This window comes from Perognathus longimembris, chromosome 6, assembly GCF_023159225.1.
Source record: "Perognathus longimembris pacificus isolate PPM17 chromosome 6, ASM2315922v1, whole genome shotgun sequence".
Taxonomy (NCBI): domain Eukaryota; kingdom Metazoa; phylum Chordata; class Mammalia; order Rodentia; family Heteromyidae; genus Perognathus; species Perognathus longimembris.
Window position 1 is genome coordinate 1,399,550 of NC_063166.1, and position 23,337 is coordinate 1,422,886.

The 23,337-nt window shown below is 51.2% G+C and overlaps 1 protein-coding gene across 23 annotated transcripts in view; it reads left to right on the plus strand.

Moving 5' to 3' along the window:
• Positions 1 to 21,288, plus strand: part of Dst (dystonin) — a 290,647-nt gene extending 269,359 nt beyond the window's left edge. For 8 of the 23 annotated variants that reach the window (XM_048347587.1, XM_048347569.1, XM_048347576.1 and 5 more), the window contains 16 exons: positions 2,535 to 2,729; positions 3,598 to 3,726; positions 4,933 to 5,076; positions 5,693 to 5,881; positions 6,421 to 6,550; positions 6,652 to 6,815; positions 8,239 to 8,401; positions 9,233 to 9,387; positions 9,545 to 9,619; positions 10,582 to 10,599; positions 13,270 to 13,387; positions 14,858 to 14,929; positions 16,185 to 16,384; positions 16,785 to 16,895; positions 19,106 to 19,229; positions 19,900 to 21,288. In XM_048347587.1, coding sequence (XP_048203544.1) covers positions 2,535 to 2,729; positions 3,598 to 3,726; positions 4,933 to 5,076; positions 5,693 to 5,881; positions 6,421 to 6,550; positions 6,652 to 6,815; positions 8,239 to 8,401; positions 9,233 to 9,387; positions 9,545 to 9,619; positions 10,582 to 10,599; positions 13,270 to 13,387; positions 14,858 to 14,929; positions 16,185 to 16,384; positions 16,785 to 16,895; positions 19,106 to 19,229; positions 19,900 to 20,162 — 2,250 coding nt within the window. In that variant the 3' untranslated portion in view covers positions 20,163 to 21,288. Of the gene's footprint in view, positions 1 to 2,534; positions 2,730 to 3,597; positions 3,727 to 4,932; positions 5,077 to 5,692; positions 5,882 to 6,420; positions 6,551 to 6,651; positions 6,816 to 8,238; positions 8,494 to 8,696; positions 8,881 to 9,232; positions 9,388 to 9,544; positions 9,620 to 10,581; positions 10,600 to 13,269; positions 13,388 to 14,857; positions 14,930 to 16,184; positions 16,385 to 16,784; positions 16,896 to 19,105; positions 19,230 to 19,899 lie in introns of those variants that run through there. The other 15 variants (XM_048347588.1, XM_048347571.1, XM_048347592.1 and 12 more) reach the window with 5 other exon arrangements.
• Positions 21,289 to 23,337: the final 2,049 nt, after the last annotated feature.

The window sequence follows — 23,337 nt, forward strand, 5'->3', positions numbered from 1 at the left end:
TGTCAGTATACAGATCGGTGGTGTGACCCTGGGGTGTGACCCTTGAGCTATAAAGGACTTATTGTGTATTTATTGCAAAAAACCTCACACTTACATTAGAACATCACGTAAATCAAAGATATATATATGTTTGTGGTGTCCAGGCAGCATGACCTGTGACGACCAGTGATATCACATGACTTTACAGAACACGTCCGTGGTGTTAACAGTGCTTGTTTCAGAGCTGACCTGATCTCTCAGCACTCTGCCTGAATAGGTTTCTTTCCTATGATTTCTAGTCCCCCCAAGTTGATTTCATTTTATGATGTTCTTTTCATGCTTTACTAGTTATGTTTTTGTTTTTGTTTTTTTACCTACCTTTCTTTCTTTAAATTTTTTGTCTATTTTTTGCTTTTGCCAGTCTTCGGGCTTGAACTCAGGGCCTGAGCACTGTCCTTGGCTTCTTTTGGCTCAAGGCTAGCACTCTACCACTTGAGCCACAGCACCACTTCCGGTTTTTTCTATATATGTGATGCTGAGGAATCGAACCCCGGGCTTCATGTATACCAGGCGAGCGCTTTACCACTAGGCCATATTCCCAGCCCCCAATTTTTGTCTATCATGGGGCATGAACTCAGGGCCTGGGCACTGTCTCTGAGCGTTTTTTGCTCAAGGCTAGTGTTCTTCCACTTTCAGCCACAGCTCCACTTCCAGTTTTCTGGTGGTTAATTGGAGATAATGGTTAATTAGACTTTCCTGCCCTGGCTGGTTTTGAACCACAATCCTCAGATCTCAGCCTTCTGTATTTTTTTGTTGTTGTTGTTGCCAGTCCTGGGGCTTGGACTCAGGGCCTGAGCACTGTCCCTGGCTTCTTTTTGCTCAAGGCTCTACCTCTTGAGCCACAGTGCCACTTCTGGCTTTTTTTTTTTTTTGTATATGTGGTGCTGAGGAATCAAACCCAGGCCTTCACGTATAAGAGGTGAGCACTTTTTACCTAGGCCATATTCCCAGCCCCTAGCCTTCTGATTAACTAGAATTATAGACATGAGCCACCAGTGTTCAGGTCTGGTCTTTCTTAAATGTTCAGACTTTTGTACATTTCTTTCCTCTTTTCTTGGCTGTGGTTATACTATAAAGAGAGCTTGGTGTACTTGAATATTAGCAGAAAGTAAAATGATAAAGAACATTGACTGGGCCCACAAGAATTACTTTTTCAAGTACCTTGCCTTGCTTATAAATGAAACAAATGTTTTTGTGCATGACGAATTTCAACTCTCCCATTTCCAGCTCTCAATGACTAATGAACACTGAAATGTTACTCTTTACTTAAACCCCATCTTTATAAGCTCACTGTTGAAATATTTACTGCCTTCAGCACTTGCCAGATTTTTTATATATTACAGCCATCAAGAATGAATTAATCATTGAGCATTAGTAATGATTGGAAGGCTGAGGAAGTATACAAACCAGATTGGAAAGTGTTCAGAGTATTGGATGAGTCTAATCACAAATAGACTGTAGATATTGTACCTCATGTATGTGTGTGTGTTTGTCCCTGTAGTCACATCTCATTTAACAATGTTAGAATGAAATCAGAAAGTTCACCACACCTTTAACTAGTTTGATGAACTTCCTTTTGTAATGTTTTCTTGAAAAAAAAAATAACTTTCTTTCACATAGAAGATTGGTTGTTTGAGCATCTAGTTTTACATGTCGCATCTTGGAGCAGAAATGAACCCTGGACTCACTTCTAGGAAATCTATGGCCCCAGGGTTGAATTTAACTCCTGGCACATCACTGTTCATCAAAATGGTATAGGGAGAACAGAGCCCAAAAGCTTTGACACTAAGAGAACAGATAGGGATTTGGTGTTTGAAATAAATCTGTGTCAAAATTCAGAATGAAGCCGGGCATTGGTGGCTCATGTCTGTAATCCTAGCTATTCAGGGAGCAGCCAGAAAGTCAGTTAAAATTTTATCTCCTATTAACCGCCCAAAAGTCAGACCTAGAGTTGTGGCTCAAGTTGTAGAGTACCCGACTTGAGTGAAAAAGCTAAGGGACAGCGCCCAGGCCCTGAGGTCAAGCCCGGGTACTGCCCCCTCCCCCCTTTGCAATGAGTTAAAACCCAGGAACCCAGAGAACAGTACTGCATGCCAACTCTGCCCCTCTGGGACCCAGTATCTCTGGACCCCATGTTGGCACCAGGAACACGTGTCACGCTCGCCACCTCCATTGTCCCCCGCAGCAGGCATCTGAACGGACAGCAGCGGCATCTGATGCCCTGTGTGTGTCTGTGTGGCACGGACATGAGGGCTGACACCACATTGGAAACATGAGACACTTTCTCCTGGGAGTGGTAAGGAACTGAACAGATGCGCACACCACTGTTTCCCTGACATTGTTCTGTGGGAGCCTGCCCCCCACCCCCCCGAAGCTCCCACCCAGAGGAGAGTCTTTAACCTACCACTCTTGGATGTCTGTGTGTGGTGTTTTAAACATTTTGCTGCTTTGGTTTTAGAGCGCCAAGTTTATTTTTCCAACTCTGGTCTTGCTAGGCCTTCCAGAAGGAGCTGGGGAAGAGGGCCGGCAGCGTGCAGGCACTCAAGCGCTCAGCCCGGGAGCTGGTGGAGGGCAGTCGGGATGACGCGTCGTGGGTCAAGGCTCAGATGCAGGAGCTGGGCACGCGCTGGGACTCGGTGTGCGCGCTGTCCGTCTCCAAGCAGACGCGCCTCGAGGCTGCCCTGCGCCAGGTAGGCCCCGCGGAGAGGCCCTGGGGCCCTGGCGGGAGGGTGGGGGCCTTGTGTCTCCACCGCTCCCTCAGCCCCCTCAAGAAGCCAGGCGACGCCTGGGCTTTCACCCCGAGCGTTGTGGAGGTTGTTGCGTACGTCAGAGGCCTCCTTACGTCTCTTAAGATGCTGCCCGTCAGGTCGATATGGACGTGAGCCCGTATGGACATGTGCGCAGCATGTGCCCTAACATTCAGAGATAAAAATGAGCTGCTCAAAAGCGGGGGTCACTTGCAGGCGCCCTGGAAGCGTTTTCTAGGACAGGTGAGCGTGTGGAGTGTTGAGTGAGGAGACTGGAAGTCAGCAACCAGCCTTTCCGGCTTAGTTCTAGTCTGTAACGGAAAATGAGTTCGTTCAGCGACTTGCCCTAAAAAAAGCCAAGCCTGCCTGCTGAGAATGCGTATTTGATTCTCTCATCAGTTGTCTGCCGTGTAATTGAAGATAGTGGCCAAAAGCTGTAGAAAAGTTCAAGTTAGAAAAGTCCTAACTCTAACTGGTTCTGTGGGGTTTTGCAGTCTAATCATTAAGTCCTGGTTATCTCAACCAAAAGTGGGAATCATATTGGTCTCTACACACAAACTTATTAAAGGAAATGATGCATGAGAAACACAAAGCAGAATATCGTCTTAATGAGAGTCACATACATAATTTAAATTTAAGAATTTTAGTTAATGAAGGGAGAATCTGTTCCTGTGAATTTTGCTAACAGTCCTATTTGGGACTGACTCTCTCTCTCTCTCTCTCTCTCTCTCTCTCTCTCTCTCTCTCTCCCCATCACTCTGTGTGTGTTTGCGTGTGCACGCGCGCGTGCGCATATGTGTGCATACATTAGGCAGAAGAGTTCCACTCTGTGGTCCACGCGCTTCTGGAGTGGCTGGCTGAGGCAGAGCAGACCCTGCGCTTCCACGGCATTCTCCCAGATGATGAAGACGCTCTGCGGATCCTCATTGACCAGCATAAAGTGGGTAGCCCCTAAAGATGCCAAGTAACTCCAAGGCTGGGGCGGGGGGGGGGGGCTGTTGGGTGCTGGTTTGTTCTGTGTCCTAGGGGCCCACTCCCTCTCACAGGCTGCCTCACTGTGACCAGCCTGGTGGCAGGATGCTTCTTCCTGACGGTTCCCTCCTGACTGTTCTGCCAGATTCTTCTCTCCCGACTGACTGTACCCACCTGACTATTCCCACTCTACTATTCCCTCCAGACTGTTCTTCTTGACTGGTCTCTCCTGATGGTTCCTTCCTGACGAGTCCTACCTGACTGTTGTCTCTTGAGTATTCTCTCCTGACTATTCCTTCCTGTTTCCCTGGATACCTCCAAATGTGTGACTCCTAGTCCAGTCTTCTCTCTTCCTTAGTCCTTTCCTGAACATACTTTGAGTCGCTCCTAGTATATTCAAATACCCAAGTAGGCTTTTTGTGTAGTTTTCTTTGGGTATTCCTGGGGTTTGAATTCTGCGACTTACCTTTGCTGGTCAGGCATTCTACCACTTATGCCCCATCCCAGCCCTCTTTTCTGTTAGTTAATTTTGAATAGGGTCTGATAGGCTTTGCTCAGAGTTGGCTTAGGTCATCGTCTTCTACCTATGGCCACCTACATAGCTAGAGCAGCAGGTATGTACCACAGTTGTTTTGTTGAGATGAAGTCTCGTGCCATTTTTGCCCTGGGTGCCTCAAACTACAGTCCTCTTGACCTCCACCTCTCAGCTTGCTGGGATTGCAAGTATGTGCCACCATGCCTGGATCTTGTTTTGTGCCTTTGAGATGAGTAGGGTTTCCTAGGCTTCTTCCAAACTCATGGGCTTAAGTAGTCCTCCTCCATGGCTTTTCAGGTTGCTGGGACTTGAAGCACACCAGATCTGGCTCTGACCTCCTCATCTTACTTGGTAGACTGTTGTCCACTGTACCAGCAGTGTCGCCACCTTCCATTTGTAGTACAATGACAGCCTGTCTACATTTTGGAGACTTGTTTTATAGAATACATTTTAAAGCATGAGATATAACCCTGTACTTTATTTCTCATTCCCTCCTTTTCCCAATTAGTGGATGACTTCTAACAGAATAAAACAGCTGGAGATCTTGTTTGTTTAACCCTGATGACAGCGATCGCCATAGGTTCTGAGGTTTGCTTTCTGCCGGTGCCAGCAGCTGACTGAAGCCTGTTTTTGCTGTAGGAATTCATGAAGAAACTGGAAGAGAAAAGAGCTGAGCTCGGCAGGGCCACCAGCATGGGCGACGCCGTCCTGGCTGTCTGCCACCCGGACTCCATCACCACCATCAAGCACTGGGTCACCATCATCCGGGCCAGGTTTGAGGAGGTGCGTGTGCTTCCGGGGGGCCTGCAGGAGCCGTGGCACCGGGAGTTGGGGCTTGGGAACGTTCAGCGATCGAGGCGCACACACCACAGGTGTGGGAAACGGGGCTCCGCGGGAAAGTGCTCTTTAAAACCCTCCTGGCTGCAGTCTTTGAGGTTCCTCACACAAGTGGGGCGTCTGCAGCTCGTCCCCTGGGGCCTCGAGAGGGTCCCTGGGCCACATTTCACCCCACTGCCTGGACTGGGGTGTGTGTGTGTGTGTGTGTGTGTGTGTGTGTGAGTCGCAGTGCGAATGAGGTATTCAAGGCTGGAACTTCTTCGGCCTCGGCTTTGCCGCCTGGAGCGGGCGCGCCTGACCTCCTAGGTGGTGAACTGAACGCAGCGTGCTGAGGGAAGCTGGGGGGAGCGGCCTTTCGCCCGGTAGTGATGGGTCTGTTCAGAGCTCTCTCAGCCTCTGCACACTGGATCCCCTTGCCAGGAATGGGACGGAGAGAAGCCAGAAGCACTGCAGCTCTATACAGGACAGTCTTAAGTGTGCATTTAGTGCTCGTGTGTCTCACGGCAATGCAGTTGTCCTCTAAGTTGGAAGAAGTTCTGAGGACATGGTTTTTCTGCAACAGGTGCTGGCCTGGGCAAAGCAGCACCAGCAGCGGCTGGCGGGCGCTCTGGCCGGGCTCATCGCTAAACAAGAGCTGCTAGAGGCCCTGCTGGCCTGGCTGCAGTGGGCCGAGACCACGCTCAGTGACAAGGACAAAGAGGTCATCCCTCAGGAGATAGAGGAGGTGAAGGCCCTCATTGCCGAGCACCAGGTAACTGCATGGCCATCGGATCTGACTTTGTCTTCCTCTCTTTGGGGTGTGCCTCAGGAGATGCTCTTGAATGTGTTTCCTCTTCCCCCTCCTCCTCCCTTCTCCTCTTTCTCCTCTTCCTCGCCCCCTCCCCCTCTCCCTTCCCCTCCTCTTCCCTCTCCTTTTCTCCCTCCTCCTCTTCCTCCTCCCCCTCTTCCTTCTCTTCCTATCTAAAAGGAAATGAATGCATGTCTTTCTCAGAAAAATGACTTCCCCAGAAATCCTACTTGCTTTCAACTCTGAAGTGAGTGGCATGACACACTCTGCCTTGTAGGATGCGCTCACAAAAAGGAATATTTATGTGTTCCTCCTGGCTAAGCAGTGAGCACTGCCATCGTTAGAGTTTGGTAAAGTGTCTGGCAAGGTATCACTGTCTGGAAAGATGTGCAGGGCCTGAGCTGAGGTCAAGTCCTTCCTGATCTGTCACTGAAGTGGCAGCATTCTCCACTGATCTGATCTGGTCCCCACTTTATTCATTGACACCCTTCCTCTCATTGCAGACGTTCATGGAAGAAATGACGAGAAAACAGCCTGATGTTGACAAAGTCACAAAGACCTACAAGCGGAGAGCAGCCGGTCCGTCGTCCTTGCAGTCCCACATCCCTGTCCTGGAGAAGGGGCGGGCAGCAAGTAAGCCAGCATGGAGTTTCCTTTCTGAAGGAGTACATAGGCTGAAGTGCTGTAGCAGTGCTGGCAGCTCCGCCACACTGACTAGAGTTGTGTCCTAACAGGAAAACGCTTGGCAGCATCAAGCTTCTACCCCTCGGCATCGCAGACCCAGATTGAGACCAAGAACCCCCGAGTGAACTTACTGGTGAGCAAGTGGCAGCAGGTCTGGCTTCTGGCCCTGGAGCGGAGGAGGAAGCTCAACGATGCCCTCGACAGGCTGGAGGAGGTTCGTGAACTCTGCCCTTCTCTGCCTCCACTGCCTCAGTCTGCTCAGAGTGCCCACCGGGGCTCACTTTCTCTTACATCAGCAAACTCTCACGCTTACCTTAGCTGCATCTGTCTCCTAAACAAATACCAAGAAGATAGATGTCACTATGGAGTTGAAGAAGGTCTCATGAGGCCTAGGAATATGGCCTCGTGGTAGAGCGCTCGCCTAGCATGCATGAAGCCTGGGTTTGATTCCTCAGCACCACATATACAGAAAAAGCCAGAAATGATTCAAGTAGTAGAGTGCTAGCCTTGGGCAAAAAGAAGCCAGGGACAGTGTTCAAGCCCTGAGTCCAAGCCCCAAGACTGGCCATAAAAAAAAGAAGGCTACATGAGATTTGGATTTAGAGAGTCAATAAAGGAAGACTCTTTTCTTTCTGTTTTTTTGGTGGTACCAGAGCCTGAAGTCAGGATTCGTGCTTCATAGGCACAACAGTTATTTTTGAGAAAGGGTCTCACTCTGCCTACGCATGCCTGGACTGCAGTCCTCCTGTTTTGGTTTTCCATTGTATCTGGTTTAATGAGCCTGTACCACCATGCTTTTTCTGTTGAGATTGTTTCTCACAAACTTTGTCTAGATTGTCCTTGAACCGCAGTCCCCTCGATCTGAGTCTCCCGCTTAGCTGGGATGAGAGGCACACAGTACTATGCCAGCCAGTGGTTACAATGGGCTCTCACGAGCTTTCTGCCTCCTCATCTCAGATGTGAGTTGCCACATGTAGCAAAATGTTTATATTTTAACTAATTCCTTAAAGAAGGAAAGGAAACACAAAACAACATATTGACATGCTAACTGGTGTAGAGGTAACTGTATGTGATTCAGATCTTTTAAAAACATATACTCTGGAGATTTGGAGTTCTAGAGGTTGGAATTGGGACTATGATGGATGTGTAGGCCAGTTAGGAGGTGGCTCAGAGGGCAGAGCGAGGAAGCCCAGGGTCGTTAGGAGCTGGGCCTGGCCCCGGGCTTTCATCGAACATGGGGCTGTTGCTGTATCTTGGAGCCAGGCCAGGTGACTTTGCTGCCATGAGAGATTTTTGGTTGAAGTTGAAAGGACTTGGTCTGTACAGAAGAACCACTGACATTCGTTGAAACGCAGTTTGCAAACAAGCAATGGGCCTGCCTGTGGGGTCTCCACAGCAGCGATAGTCAGGTGGCGCCGGGTCCCCACGGCGGCGATAGTCAGGTGGCGCGGGGTCCCCACGGCGGCGATAGTCAGGTGGCGCGGGGTCCCCACGGCGGCGATAGTCAGGTGGCGCGGGGTCCCCACGGCGGCGATAGTCAGGTGGCGCGGGGTCCCCACGGCGGCGATAGTCAGGTGGCCTGGGATAGAATGTGAGCACAGCATTAATGCAGCACAATGCCCTTTGCCCTTTCTTAGCTGAGAGAATTTGCCAACTTCGACTTTGATATCTGGCGGAAAAAATACATGCGGTGGATGAATCACAAGAAATCTCGAGTGATGGATTTCTTCCGGAGGATCGACAAAGACCAGGATGGGAAGATCACCCGGCAGGAATTTATTGATGGGATCCTCTCCTCAAGTAGGGCTTGTTTTAAAGAAAATGAGAATAATGTAAAGCTTTTGTGTTACTTTCAACTTGGCCAAGAAGTCACTACCTTTACAAAAACAAACAAACAAACAAAAAACCCTGTGTCTTCATTCACATAACAAAGGTGATAATATGTGACTTTAGATGTTTGGTGTTGACTGGCATATAGTAGGAAATGAACACCTGTCCCTTTATCTTCCTAATTAACAGTCTAATGTAAATTCACACTAATAAGACACTAGAGCCCCAAGTCACCCTTTTGTTTGATGGTCTTGTCCATTGGAGTGAAATTTCCCTGACAGATGCTACTAGAAGTCATTCTTAAGTTCCTATCAACTTTTCTTTAAATGAACAGTTGCCAGCCTACAAAACAATAGAATTTACTTATGCTCCACCCTAGAAATTAAAGATAAATTTGGATCACGTATATAGATAGTGATTTGTTAGGATGCAAATCCACTCTTCAGGGAAGAATTTTAATACTTTTTTTTTTTTTTTTTTGGCCAGTCCTGGGCCTTGGACTCAGGGCCTGAGCACTGTCCCTGGCTTCTTCCCGCTCAAGGCTAGCACTCTGCCACTTGAGCCACAGCGCCGCTTCTGGCCGTTTTCTGTATATGTGGTGCTGGGGAATCGAACCTAGGGCCTCGTGTATCCGAGGCAGGCACTCTTGCCATTAGGCTATATCCCCAGCCCCGAATTTTAATACTTTTGATCACTCTGAAATTGAGCTCCTACACTAAGGATAAATGCTTGGTCAGGAATACAGGGATGGGGAGCAATCTGTCTACTTATCAGTCCTTACTCCCATTGTGCAAATTGTAGAATTCCCAACCAGCCGTCTGGAGATGAGCGCGGTTGCGGACATCTTTGACCGCGATGGGGATGGGTACATTGACTACTACGAGTTCGTGGCTGCCCTGCACCCAAATAAAGATGCATACAAACCCATCACAGATGCCGACAAAATCGAGGATGAGGTACGTCTCACTGTCCACAGTGCCTGGGCTCTACCAAGGCATGCCCCGCAGTTCATGGGCCTCTCTTAATTCCACATGGGTTGTTGTGTCAGAACTGTGAGACACCCCTACAGAAGGCAAAAAGTTACAGTAAACATTTCTCCGTTGATTTTGGCAGGTCACGAGGCAGGTGGCTAAGTGTAAGTGTGCAAAACGGTTTCAAGTTGAACAGATTGGGGACAACAAGTACAGGGTAAGCTTTCCAAATGACTTCCTCGTTCTCTTCAAGGCTGTGTGCTAACATTTACATACAGCTCCATCCATGTTGTTTTCCAGGAATCCTAATTGTTTTTATCTCATCTCAAAATGTGATGGCATCCAAGACGGTAGCTTGTGTCACCTTAAGATATAGGGAAACAGCTTAAGTTTTGTATATTAGAACATATAGCTTTGACATTTACCACCTGCAGGAGAAAGATGTTCACAGCAAAGCATCTTGCATGCTTCTGATTACTTTGTATTTTATCATGATGAGCAGGTTTCTAGATTTTGAGTAGCAGAGCTGCACCAAACCAAATCCATGCTGTTAGACATCTTGACTCATTCCTCTAACTATGACAAAGAGGCAATGTTTGTCACTTGAGCAGTGATTTTTTTGCTTTTCTTCAACATCTTAATTAGTGGGGTTCATCTTCAAAACAGAAGAGAGGCTGGGATGTGGCTTTGTGGTAGAGTACTTGCCTAACATGCATCAGGCCCTGGGTTTGATTCTTCCATACTACATAAAAAAATAAATAAAAAATTAAAGATAAATAGAAGTCACACATATTTTCAAAGCCATAAGGGAAGTGTGACTTCATTACCCAATCTTAAATTTTTTTAACCTCTTACATGTAGTAATAAGAAAGGAAATATGATTGACAAATGTATATCTTTATACTTTTAATGCTAAAAATATTTCTCTACATATTCAAATTTTTCACTTGAGTTTGAAATCCTGAGATTTTCTAACATGTGTAGAAAAACTTTGGGGAAATTATTAAAATGAAAAAGACTGGATTATTGCACATACCTAATGTAGATTCTCACCTGAAGCCCAGTGTGTGTGAGTGTGTGTGTGTATGTATGTGTGTGTGTATATGTGTGTTCTCAGCCGTGTCAAACACTTCCTCATGAACTAATTATGTCTTTCTTCCATTTTTCATTTTTTATCAGTTCTTCCTGGGAAATCAGGTATAAACTAGTGGATTGTGTTCTCAAGTTCCCGGTGGTTTTTTTAACTTTAGCTCTTAGTCATGAAAGCTTGCCAAGGCCAATCTCCCCCGGCTGCCTCGCTTGCTGCTCACTGCTGGTTGCTGTGGTGTTTCTGTAATTGCTGTGGGGTCCTGACTCCAGGACGCCTCCGCTTTGTGCCTCCAGTGAGGAGATTACTTTTATGGGAACCAGAAAATCCATGGCACTTAGCTGGCTGCGATGAGACAGTGCAATTTCCAATTCCCATGTTTAATGATACTATGAGCATCCATTTTGTGCAAGGAGTCATTGGAACCCAGACTTGATTCTCCACACAGCTCTGTGTCTGACTAGGATGTATGGCCCATGGTAGCAGGGTAGGGTCCGGGCTCAACTCAGGCACGTGGAAAAAGCACTGGGAGGTTTCCTGACAGTGCTCGGCGCTGGGCAGCGTAGGAGCTCCCAACTACTAACTTGGGCTTTGCATTTGCGGAGTAGCAGCACCAACTTGGAAATTTTAGGTGGTGTCATTCCTTTTGAGGAAAGGGACCACACTCAATTTGTACAAAATTGTGAGATTGTATTTTTCTACAGTTGTGACCTTATAATTATATTGATGCTGAAAATCACTGTGGCGTGCTGGTGGCACTGCAGCCTGGCCAGAATTTTAAAAGAGAAATTACATACAGAATTCATCATATCCAAGAAGAAGATTTTTGACTGTATTCTTTTATAAGAAGCTTACATATATGTGAGTGGGTGTGTCTATATATACATATATACACACGCATACACATGTGTATATATATGATACTTGATATTTCTCTGCCAGTCCAGTTTAGTTATTATTACATTTTAAGTTTCAAATTGTCCATATTCTTGCAGGCGAATAATGTCTTTAAGATAGAAATAGTCCATTACTTTGAGAGATTTTTTCCCAAGAAGTTTATGGAGCACAGTGGAATGATAGGAGGCTTGCATTCAATGTGGGAGGATCATATTGAAAACATTCTCATTGGTTACAGCACTATAATCAAGTGCTGCTTTTCTTGCTATCTTTGTAGTAAGCAAACAGCACCTTCCTCAGTCTGGAATTGTGTTGAGGATAACAGAAATACCTCCAAAGATTTCATTTACTGAGAGGTCAAACAACAATGTTTAACCCAATGGCTCTTGTCTTAATTTGGCTATTGGAAAAACGAGAGAAATTCGAAAGTCAGTGTTGTCTGGAGAATATTTTCTAAAATAACATTTAAAATTATTCATGTTTAGCAGAATTAATAAACATCTGTAATGCAGTGTTAGTTATTTCCTTAAAACTTTAGTTTTGACATAATTTTGGACCAAATTATCTGTCCAATTATCTGGTTCCTTAAGAGTAATTTTCTTTCAGTCCCTTCCTTTCCCATTGCTTACTAGCAGTTCCAATTTTTTTTCTAACTAAATAAATTTATTTTTTGGTTTTTAAATCTACATTTGAGGAATGGGCCCACTTGTAGGCACTTAGGGCTGTCTTTAAAAATCAAGCTTAGAAACAGAGGTTCACAGAGCTGTTCTTCCACGACCAGTGGCCTGCTGTCTATTTTGCCTGCATCCGTGTTCTGAGTTCTCTCCCACAGCCCCAGGCTAAAGATTTCTGAAAAGCAACCGAGTGACTCTCCTGAAAGTATTTATCTTATGATTGTAAGCCAGGCAAGCAGTCAAAAGCACAGTTGTACTTTCCCTTCTTTGTAAAGGAAGCCACTTGTGTTGATTGTTTGTTTTGCTGTTTCACTGGCTAGGTTAGCAACCCTGAAATTCAGTCTGATGATTTTCCAGTTAGACAAGAGCCTCTTTGAAATTTCAGGGATGAAGTCTTTTCTCCAGGCTTTCAAATCACTTAAGCGTCTTAGCAGAACCACCTGTAGACTTAGGTCCACTCAGGACTGGTGAAATCCCCAGCTCCTCCGGTGACTGGGAGCCCCCGGCCGTCATGGGACATCCCGCGCTGGGGCACGCACTCCGGTTTGAAAGCTCTCTCCTTAGCGACCTCTCCACAGCCGTGCAACACCACTGTACTCTAAGGTGGCACTTCAACCCAGCCTTCCACCAGCCGGGCTACTAGACTGCGGGGCTGCAGAAATCCTAGTCAAGTATGAAATTTCCATTAGGCATACTTATTGACCCCATTATTCTCTGAGGGCCAAACGTTTCCCGGGGAAAACAAAGTGAGTTCACAAAGATTTCTCCGGCAGATATAAAAGGAAAATAAGTCTTCATGAAAGAGGGGCCAGGAATTATTAAATTTTCCCTAGAGTCATCTTCATCTGTAAAAGCCCTGGTCAGGTGGGCCTAGGCTTCGGGGCTATATATGATTTCTAGACATGTTTTTAATTACTGCTTTGCTCTGGTTGTTTCCATTATAAGTAAGGAAAAAATCCTTTTTAGGACAAAGCTTCATTATTATGCTTGATAATAACCTTTGTGATGATTTCTTTTCAAACTGTTTCCTTTGGGCTAAATCGGCATGGGGCGGCCTAGCGCAGTCCGTCGCCCGCCTCTTCCCGAGCTTGTACTAATGCTGTGAACCGAGACCTCCCCGCAGCGGCCCGCGCTGCTCCTGCCCGCTGCCCGCCCGGCCCGGCCCGAGTGCTGGGCCGCAATGGCAGCCTCGTTCTCTCTCCGCTGCAGTTTGGAGACTCCCAGCAGCTGCGGCTGGTGCGGATCCTGCGGAGCACCGTGATGGTTCGAGTTGGAGGCGGGTGGATGGCGCTGGACGAGTTCTTGGTGAAAAATGACCCTTGCCGGGGTAAGGACCGGGACAGGGACCAGGGCAGGGCAGCCTGGGGGCTGGGAGCTCCCAGCAGGTCCTTCTGTTCTGCAGCCTCACAGACACACAGGACCGACCGACGGGGCTCAGCCCAGAGCTCCCAAAGAGCACATGCTGCTGCTCGTGTTTTCAAGTGCCCTCTGTGGCCAGGGTGGGGCTGGGTGGCAAGCTGCTTGCCTGGGAAGTGCAACGTCCTGGCTTCCATCCCCAGTGCCCCCCCAAAAAAAGATGCAGCCAAAATCATATTCCAGGATAAACTTGAGACAGCTAGGCAGAAACTATTAGATTGGACTTTTATTTTTGAGACACCCCCCCCCCCACTGTAGTGTTCAAAATGAGCCCTTTATACTCACCAGGAAAAGGCACTGGCTGCCTTTAAGTAGCAGGGAAAGAGGGCATCAGTCGGAGGGTAGGAAAACAGGAGATTCTGGAGAGCAAAGCTTTTCTGTTCTCGGAGCCCACATTCAGTCACTTAGTACTCAGTTTATTTTCGTGATGAGAGAACATTTGATTGCAGTTAGTTTTCATGATGAGGTCATTTAATTGCAGCGCATCATTTTGTCTTACTCTAAAAAACAAAATTACAGAGTGGCTATGATTTCCGTGCATCAGCGGGGGGTCCATGTGTGGAGGGCTCCCTGGTGAGAGCCTCGGGGTCTGAGCCCGGGACGTCTGGATCCACACGTGTGAGATGAGCAGGCCTGGCTGCCCAGGCCCTGGACTGCTAGGCCCTCCTTTGCTGAAGCCCTGCCCTCTGCAGGCTAAAGGACAGACCTAAAAGGAAAGTCGTAGGATTATAGGATTCCATTCTAGTGGGTAGTGCCGGGTGCCATTAGGCCATGTCGCTAGTGTGCAAACAAAGTGTGCTGCACAAACCTGCTACATACCCAGTCCACATGAATGGTACGCTAGTGGGGAGATGGATGGACAGACAGACATGTATATATAATCTGAGGCTACAGTGAATAAAACGACATGAGATTCAGGAGATGCAGCCAACACAAGACCTAGGCGGCGGCTGCTGGCTGCGATGGCAGAAGGCTTTACGGCACACGTGTTGTGAGAGCAGGAGGAGCCCACTGACGGGGAAATACAGTATGGCCGGTGCGTAGATGAGGCTGCCATTGTCATCCCGGGCTCCAAGATGGTATTCGGGCCCTGGGTGAGGGCTCCCAGCTCGGCGGCCTCTGTGCGGCCTGCCTCCGGGCCGTGCCGGGCCCACCCTGGGCAGCCGGGCACCGCTGCACCCGGGCAGGGATGCGGCTGAGGCGGCGGCTCCGGAGAGGCAGCAGAGCCGGGCGCGGGTGCGGGTGAGGCCCCGGCTCCCCACCGCGGTCAGCACTCTGAGGCGGGCTCGGAGCACCGCCGCGTACTCGACTGCTGACTTTGTTTCTTCTGCTGCTGACTGTGTTCTTGAATGTGACTGCTGTCCTGTGTCATTTCTTCTAGTTCACCATCATGGGAGTAAAATGTTACGTTCGGAATCAAACTCTTCAATTACTACCACTCAGCCTGCTATAGGTTGGCAAGCTCTCCTCTGCCCCCGCTCTCCGCGCTCTCCCGCTGTGGACATTCTTGCTTTACTCGTGTGTGTGATATCCTATGCTTCATTCATGGCGTATGGCTTAACTCATGTCCCACTGCGCTGGTGCTTCCACACTTGTGTCCTAAAAGCTAACACACTTGCAGTGCGCTGGCCCTGTGAGTGAGTGACTCAGCTCACGCACAGATGCTGCTCCTCAGGTTCTCGTGGTGTGTTCTGGAGTGCACATGTGTGCATGCACGCGCGCGCTGCATTACGGACAACCACATGAGCCCTGGGGTCTGGCGTTGGTTACTGCATGTTGACAAAATGGTGTTTCAAGGCATAAAATTAAGACTAACTGCCTCCTTTCGGTGACAACTCTGGACTAATGAGCCATCTCTCCTTCTGTATAATTCTACTGCTGAACTAATCCCAGCATTCGGTGATGATGCCCTTCCTACCTCCAGGGTACACGCCCCAAACACCGCCTGCCCCGGCCTCCAGGGTACACGCCAGAGACACCGCCCTGCCCCCAGCCTCCAGGGTACACGCCCCAAACACTGCCTGCCCCCAGCGTACACGCCAGAGACACGGCCCTGCCCCCAGCCTCCAGGGTACACGCCCCAAACACTGCCTGCCCCGGCCTCCAGGGTACACGCCCCAAACACTGCCTGCCCCGGCCTCCAGGGTACACGCCAGAGACACTGCCCTGCCCCCGGCCTCCAGGGTACACGCCCCAAACACTGCCTGCCCCGGCCTCCAGGGTACACGCCCCAAACACTGCCTGCCCCGGCCTCCAGGGTACACGCCAGAGACACCGCCCTGCCCCCGGCCTCCAGGGTACACGCCAGAGACACGGCCCTGCCCCTGGCTGTCCTGGTCTCCGTGTGGTGAAGGGCAGGGCATCCGTGGCTGGCATGAGCTCTCCATTGTCATGCTGACTCTTTCTTTTCAGTGGTTATTCTTGCTGGTGTCTAGTGTTAGAATGAGCAAATGAGCACCCCTCCCCCCACCTCCCCCCCGCACACGGTGCCCACCAGAGGAATGCATTGTGAAGGAATGCATTGAACTTTTTGGTATGCTCAGCTGGAGTTAGCATGGCAAAAAGGTGTTCTTGAAATTCCCAGTGTGATTTCTGAAGCCAGGTGATGAACCCTCTATAAAGACTGAGTGCTTCTTCTTCTTCTTGTATGTGTGTGTGCGTGTGCGTGTGTGCGTGTGCGTGTGTGCTTGTGCACGTGTGTATTCCAGCTAAAGGAAGGACCAACATGGAGCTGCGTGAGAAGTTCATCCTGGCCGACGGCGCCAGCCAGGGCATGGCGGCTTTCCGCTCGCGTGGCCGCAGGTCGCGGCCTTCGTCTCGAGGAGCTTCACCCAACAGATCCGCGTCTGTGTCCAGCCAAGCCGGCCAGGCGGCTTCGCCTCCCGCCCCCACCGCGAGCACACCCAAGGTAGGGCTCCGGGTCGGTCCCCGCCTTGTGCAGTGCGGGCAGAGCCCCCGCCACACTTGGGGGGTTGTCGGGGCCCCCCGGGGATGTGTAGGCCAGTGTCTTCACTTGGATCCCTTTCACAATACTTTTTTAAAGCATACTTTTGCCTCATGGCCCTTCTGAAATTACGCCAGGACTCCATTATCTTTCAGATTCGTTTTTCTTTTTAAAGATTCATTCGTGTGTGTGCGTGTGCATGTTTGTGTGCGTGTGCATGTGTGTGTGTTGTCATCAGGCCTTCATGCTCATTTTCATGGTTATCATTCAATCTGTGAGGTGGGACTCTGCTATGAATGTCTCTCTCTATGGCTCTGGTTTGACCTGCTATCCTTTACATTTGATTTGCCATTGTTCCATGCAGATCCTCCATCCTTTAACACGCAATTATGGTAAACCATGGTTGACAAACAGCAAAATGTCAACTCCCTGTAAACCAGCAGAGTGCTCGGACTTTGCCGTGTCATCTGCAGAGGTACCGTAAGGCCCAGACCCCAGTCTTAATCCAAGTCCTGTCCGACTGAAAATAACACCCACTAACCCGGCTTCTCCACCGCCTCCCTCCACTCACGTCTGATAACACCAAGTCCTTCTGCAAAGGTGTAGGAGTAATTATCAACCGAGAAGTTCTTAGGGAGGCATGGGAGCAAGGGGTTCCCGTGAGGCACCGCGCGCCCTGGCGCCCCACCCCTGGCTCTGAACCCTCGTTGCTGGGTACCCTCCGGGGCTTGTTTCTGCTTCTAGTTCTTGGAAGAACACAACGCAGGAAATCATACCTCACCTCTGTGAAGTTTCCTCTGTGTGCCAGCAGAAGTAACGTGGGCGTGGGAAGCAGACCCACCTGCAGGAGAGAGTCAGGGTTACCGTGCGCCTGAACCCCCCAAACGTGTGCGTCCTCCGTCCCTGCCCCACGGCCCTGTGGTGCCACGCAGCTGCCTGACCCGGCCAAGCGTGCAGATGGCGGGGTTTAGTAACTGATGCTGTGTGAGCGTGCCGTCCTAGGGCAGCGCACACCTTTCCAAGGCCCCGCGTCCTTTCCAAGCACCGGGCCTGCGTCTGACTCACTGCCGGAGGAAGAGGAGGGCAGGGAAAGCTCTTCATCCCCGAACCCTTGACTCCAGCCCCTTTCCTCCAAGTGAGGCACGGGTGTACCACAGAAGTGCCCAGAAGTTACCCTGGGTCAACTGCAGCAAAAGCAGAATCTCAAGTGACTTGTTCACATTCACTTTAAAGGCCGGCATAGTGGTGCCCACCTGTAATCCCAGCTTTTCAGAAAGTCATAGGCAGGAGGACTGAGGTAGCCCTGGCAAACAATTCAAGGCCCCATCTGAAAAATAACAAGAGCAAAAGGGGTTAGACTCGAGAGGCAAGGCACCTGCCTGATGAGCACAGACCCTGAGACGTGTGCACACGTGCGCGTGTTGAGGAGTGGTAACTCCCCCAAATTAAAGCCGTCTCTTACCAGGACGCGTGCATAACTATGTTTTATTTGGAATAAATAACCTCATAAAATGAAAGTCAAGCAAATAAAACATCAGTCTGCTTGTGTGGAAGGGTCTATGGCCATAAGACTGGAGCCATCGAGGGGTTGTCGAAGGACTTGGGCAGCCTCTGTGCTGTGTGTCCTGAGTCTCAGCTCCTCCCTGGCTCCTCAAAGCCGGGCATTTAACACGCCCGGCACTGTGAGAGGCTGGGCAGCCACTTCCCTTCTAGGAAGTAGGTAAAAAAGATGCTGAATAGGTGAGCGAGAGGAAGCCCTGGGATACGTGTGTACAGCTGTTCCAGAACATGTGAGCGCTCTGTGTGTCTAGACGCCACACGCGTGCGTGTGCACTGCACACAGGAGGGCGGGCGATAGGACGCGTCCTCTAGCACAAAGGCTGGCGAGGTGTACCAGAGGCGCATGCTGCCCTGGCAGAAGACCTGTCACGAAGGGGAAATGGCTTGTTGTTTTCAGTAGTTCATTGGCGTCATTATACGCCTGAGGGCATTTATTTTATTTTTTTTTCACTTTTTCAAAATGTCTGGGAAAACACAAGGGTTTTAGTGATCACCGAATTTGTAGTCACTTTACACGTGTCTCACCGGAAGTGTTGCTAATGTGACAAGGCCGTCGGGATTCACAGAGCGGCTGCGGTGTGGCCAGGTGCCGAGGGTTTGCCTAGTGTGCGTGAGGCCCCGGGTCGGATCCCAGCACCCATTCAAAGCACAAAACCCAGAGGCAGAAAGCGACAGCATGGGAGCCGGGCACCCCGCGTGGGCCTGCTGTGCCGGGTGCCGCCTTTGCACCAGGCTCCCTTGCACGACAGCATCCGGGTGCTGCCTGTTTCCTGGCCGGTCCGTGTCTGTTTCTGCCTGGCTTCCTACCGACCTTGAAGGTGTTGCCCCTGATCCAGGCCCTGTCTCTTCTTCCAGGCACCAGGGGCCCTCAGCAGTGACTCCCTTGGCTCCTGGTGCTTGCTTTCAGCCCGGGAGATACTAATGTCCTCTCTGTTTTCCTCACCATAACTCGGGGGGCTGCTGGGATCCTCAGTTTGTGTGTTTGCTCTTCAGCCTTGAGTCCCACTTGCTTTGAGTTTCCTCCGGGCTCTGGGAGTAGCACACTGGGGGAGGAAGGCCAGTGAGGACGCTTGTCCCGGTCCTCGCCTGGGCGGCAGCTTCTGACGTCTCCTCGCTCCTGCGCAGGGCACCCCCATCCAGGGCAGCAAACTCCGCCTGCCTGGGTACCTGTCGGGGAAAGGCTTCCACTCCGGGGAGGACAGCGGCCTCATCACTACCGCAGCCGCCAGGGTCCGAACGCAGTTTGCCGGTGAGCACGGTGCCTTTCCTCCGTGGCTGTCGCGTGGCACGGTCTGGAGACGAAAGGCCCTTTCCTCCGCAGTGGGAGGGAGGGGGACTTGGCATGGGCATCGCCCCTCTTTCGAGATGGTTCCTGGCCCCCACCCCCCACCAGGGTAGGGATGAAGTGAGTTGTATGAACAAGTGACTCAGACCCTTTAGAGAGAACCAAGAGGCTGCGGGGATGACCGTATGTCAGAAGCAAGGACCTGCAGCCCTCCACCCCTGCGGGCCGGCGCCTCTCCCGCCTGCTCAGGAGCGGGGACGCCCCTGCCGTGCTGGGCCTCTTGGGTTTCCTGACAGATCAGTGAGCCCCTGCCAGGTTCCGAGCTCAGCCACGTGGAGCCTCCTGTCGTAAATGTCTGCATCCTTTGAGTTTCGTGTCCCCTGCGTGTGTGCGCTTCGCTAAGCCGCCGTGGCCAGCACGCCCTCCCCTGCCCGCCGGCACTGGGACCCCGGCTGGGGACACTCTCGGGGTGCAGCTCTGGCTGTGCTCACTTTCTGTCTACGTAGCTTGAGCCTCCCTGCCCCTCCCCCCCCCCCACCGTAACGGCGCGGTCCTGGGTTCAGAGTTCAGGCTGCTAGGTGCGGGGAAACGGTGGATGGCTAGTAAGAGGGACCCGTTCTGCCTCCTCTCGCAGATGCCAAGAAGACGCCCAGCCGGCCCGGAAGCCGCGCGGGAAGCAAGGCCGGCAGCAGGGCCAGCAGCCGCCGCGGTAGCGACGCCTCCGACTTCGACATCTCAGAGATCCAGTCGGCGTGCTCCGACGTGGAGGCGGCGCCCCCCACGCCCAGGCCGACGCCCCGAGCGGGCCCTCGGCCCCCCACAGCCAAGCCCTCCAAGATCCCCACGCCCCAGAGGAGGTCGCCCGCCGGCAAAGTGGACAAGGCCTCGAAGAGATAGAGCGCCGGCCCCACCCGCCCTGTCCCCTGCGCTGACTGAGTGTGAACCGTGTAAAATAGGGTGTAGAGATTATTGTGAAATACTCACGAGGCGCGTTTAAAGTTCTGCAGATGGCCTTATTTGTGTATTTGTCTTTTTATTTGATCTGCATCACTTGTGGGCAGATGTACTGGGGTGAAAGTCACGTCCTAGGTGACCGGGGAGGGAGAGCTTGGCGTGGGCCGGCGGCTCTGCCCCGTGGCCCGCGGAGCGAGCGCCCTTGCGGCCCCTGCCGCGGGTAACTCTCCCGCCTCCCTGACGGCCACCGTGGTGGCCCGGCGGAAAGATACCTCATGACATTTTCTTGTTTTCCTTGGAAATGCCAAAGCATGGACAGAAGGACACACCAGGGACATCTTTCGAGATGACTTCAGTGCAAATCACGCCACGTGCACACTCATTCTTGAAGCAGTGCCTGGCAGAGCACGTGGTGGCGGCCTGCCCTGCTCGCCATTCCCGACACGCCAGTTCCTTAGGGTGTTTCTGTGCCACTGCTCCCGCGGCAGAGGGCCCCAGGAACCCACCTCCGAAGACAAGAACATAACCCGACAGTGCGCTCGTGAACGCGAGCCTTCCCCCTCCGAAGACAAGAACATAACCCGACAGTGCGCTCGTGAACGCGAGCCTTCCCCCTCCGAAGACAAGAACATAACCCGACAGTGCGCTCGTGAACGCGAGCCTTCCCCCTCCGAAGTTAAGAACATAACTCTCAAGTGCACTTGTGAACGCGAGCTTTTCTTTTGCTTGAATGGACAGTAGCACCTGTATCATCAAACTCATTTTGTAGCAAAGCAATTTTGCTTGAGAAAAAAAAAACAGCTATGAAATAAAACATGTCCCTTAACTACATTGCTATGGAATTAATTTTTCCCCTAGGGGAAATTGGTGTATTTTTTTATGAGCAGTATCAATTTGGAGAGACCAAAAGATACTTTAAAAATGGGTTTATTTTGATTTCTCATCTGATATAATCATGTTCTGGTATATCTACCTATATTTAATAAATATATACATTTTAATTTATTATGTATACTCACATACTATAGAAAGGTATTAGTATGCATTTAATAAAACATATTCACTTGAACATGTGGCATACCTGATCGTTTGTTTTAAATAAGGGTGGTAACTCCTGGCAGGTCAGTCTGCATTGGTAAGGCCTCACAAAAGGGAGTTGGGCCTGGTGGCTCAAGCCTGTAATTCCAGCTGCTTGAGAGTAGCCCCAGGGCAGGAAGGACATTCCTTCGACCATCTGCAACACTCGCCAAGCACCTGCTCTGCCCATTGCCCTCTGCAGCCTGGACGAGCCCAAGCAGAGGGATCACTGCCTAGACTGCCCAGCCTTCCAGCAAGACTCTACCTCAAAAATAGCCAGTGCCAAGGGGCTGGAGGCCCTGGGTTCAATCCCCTAGCCCTCCCCCAAAAGGCAAGAGTTATCATACAATCTTAACCACACAGGAGCTGCCGTTGGTGGTAAGGCAGCCAGGCTCCAGGCTCCCGGCCCTGAGAACCAGTGGGGACTCAGCTCACAAACAGCTCAATCCCCCAAGTCGTGAGCGGAGCCAGGATGTGGAGAAGATGACTGGTTCTATTAAGGTAATGCAGTGACCTGTGTTCCTTTGTAATCAAATCATGGAATTTTCCTAACTATGAAAATGGCAGCAGGCGGAATTAGAAGGATGGTGGATGGCCACTCTGGCACGAAGGTTGCAGCACTGCAGAAAGGGTGCAGATCAGTGAGCAGTGGGCACCGAGGGTCACAGGAACAACCCTGGCTTTGTCTGCTTGTCCCTGTCAACAGGCCAATCTGGACGAGCCTAGTTTTCCTTGACCCAAATGGGTGCCCCATTTCAGTGAAACCAGGCCACTCTTTGTGAAGGGTCTCCTGTGGGGCCTGGCAGGAGACCAGAGCCATCCAGCATGACAGCTGACATCTGAGGCTACTGGAATTGTTGCCGCTTACAGCTTCGCTTGCAGGTGGTCATGTTTCCACTTCAAAGACCAACCGAGAGGAAGCTTTTCCCTCCCTCCTTTGAAGGCTACTCCTGTTAATGAAGACATAAGGATTTCCTTTTGGTAGTAGCAGAATAAGCTTTTTGAAAGAGGTAAGTGGTGTGAAATGTTTTGGTTCTTCTTAAGGCTCTGCTTCCAGTTTTCAGCCTTCATGGGAACCTGTAGCAGGCTCACGGGGTGACTGTCACCTGTGGCAGGTCCTCGCGGGGTGACTGTCACCTGCGGCAGGTCCTGAGGGGTGACTGTCACCTGCGGCAGATGCTGAGGGGTGACTGTCACTGCGGCAGGTCCTGAGGGGTGACTGTCACTGCGGCAGGTCCTGAGGGGTGACTGTCACTGCGGCAGGTCCTGAGGGGTGACTGTCACTGCGGCAGATGCTGAGGGGTGACTGTCACTGCGGCAGGTCCTGAGGGGTGACTGTCACTGCGGCAGATGCTGAGGGGTGACTGTCACTGCGGCAGGTCCTGAGGGGTGACTGTCACTGCGGCAGATGCTGAGGGGTGACTGTCACTGCGGCAGGTCCTGAGGGGTGACTGTCACCTGCGGCAGGTCCTGAGGGGTGACTGTCACTGCGGCAGATGCTGAGGGGTGACTGTCACTGCGGCAGGTCCTGAGGGGTGACTGTCACCTGCGGCAGATGCTGAGGGGTGACTGTCACTGCGGCAGGTCCTGAGGGGTGACTGTCACTGCGGCAGGTCCTGAGGGGTGACTGTCACCTGCGGCAGGTCCTGAGGGGTGACTGTCACTGCGGCAGGTCCTGAGGGGTGACTGTCACCTGCGGCAGATGCTGAGGGGTGACTGTCACCTGCGGCAGGTCCTGAGGGGTGACTGTCACCTGCGGCAGATGCTGAGGGGTGACTGTCACCTGCGGCAGGTCCTGAGGGGTGACTGTCACTGCGGCAGGTCCTCGCGGGGTGACTGTCACCTGCGGCAGGTCCTGAGGGGTGACTGTCACCTGCGGCAGGTCCTGAGGGGTGACTGTCACTGCGGCAGGTCCTCGCGGGGTGACTGTCACTGCGGCAGGTCCTGAGGGGTGACTGTCACCTGCGGCAGATGCTGAGGGGTGACTGTCACTGCGGCAGGTCCTCACGGGGTGACTGTCACTGCGGCAGGTCCTCGCGGG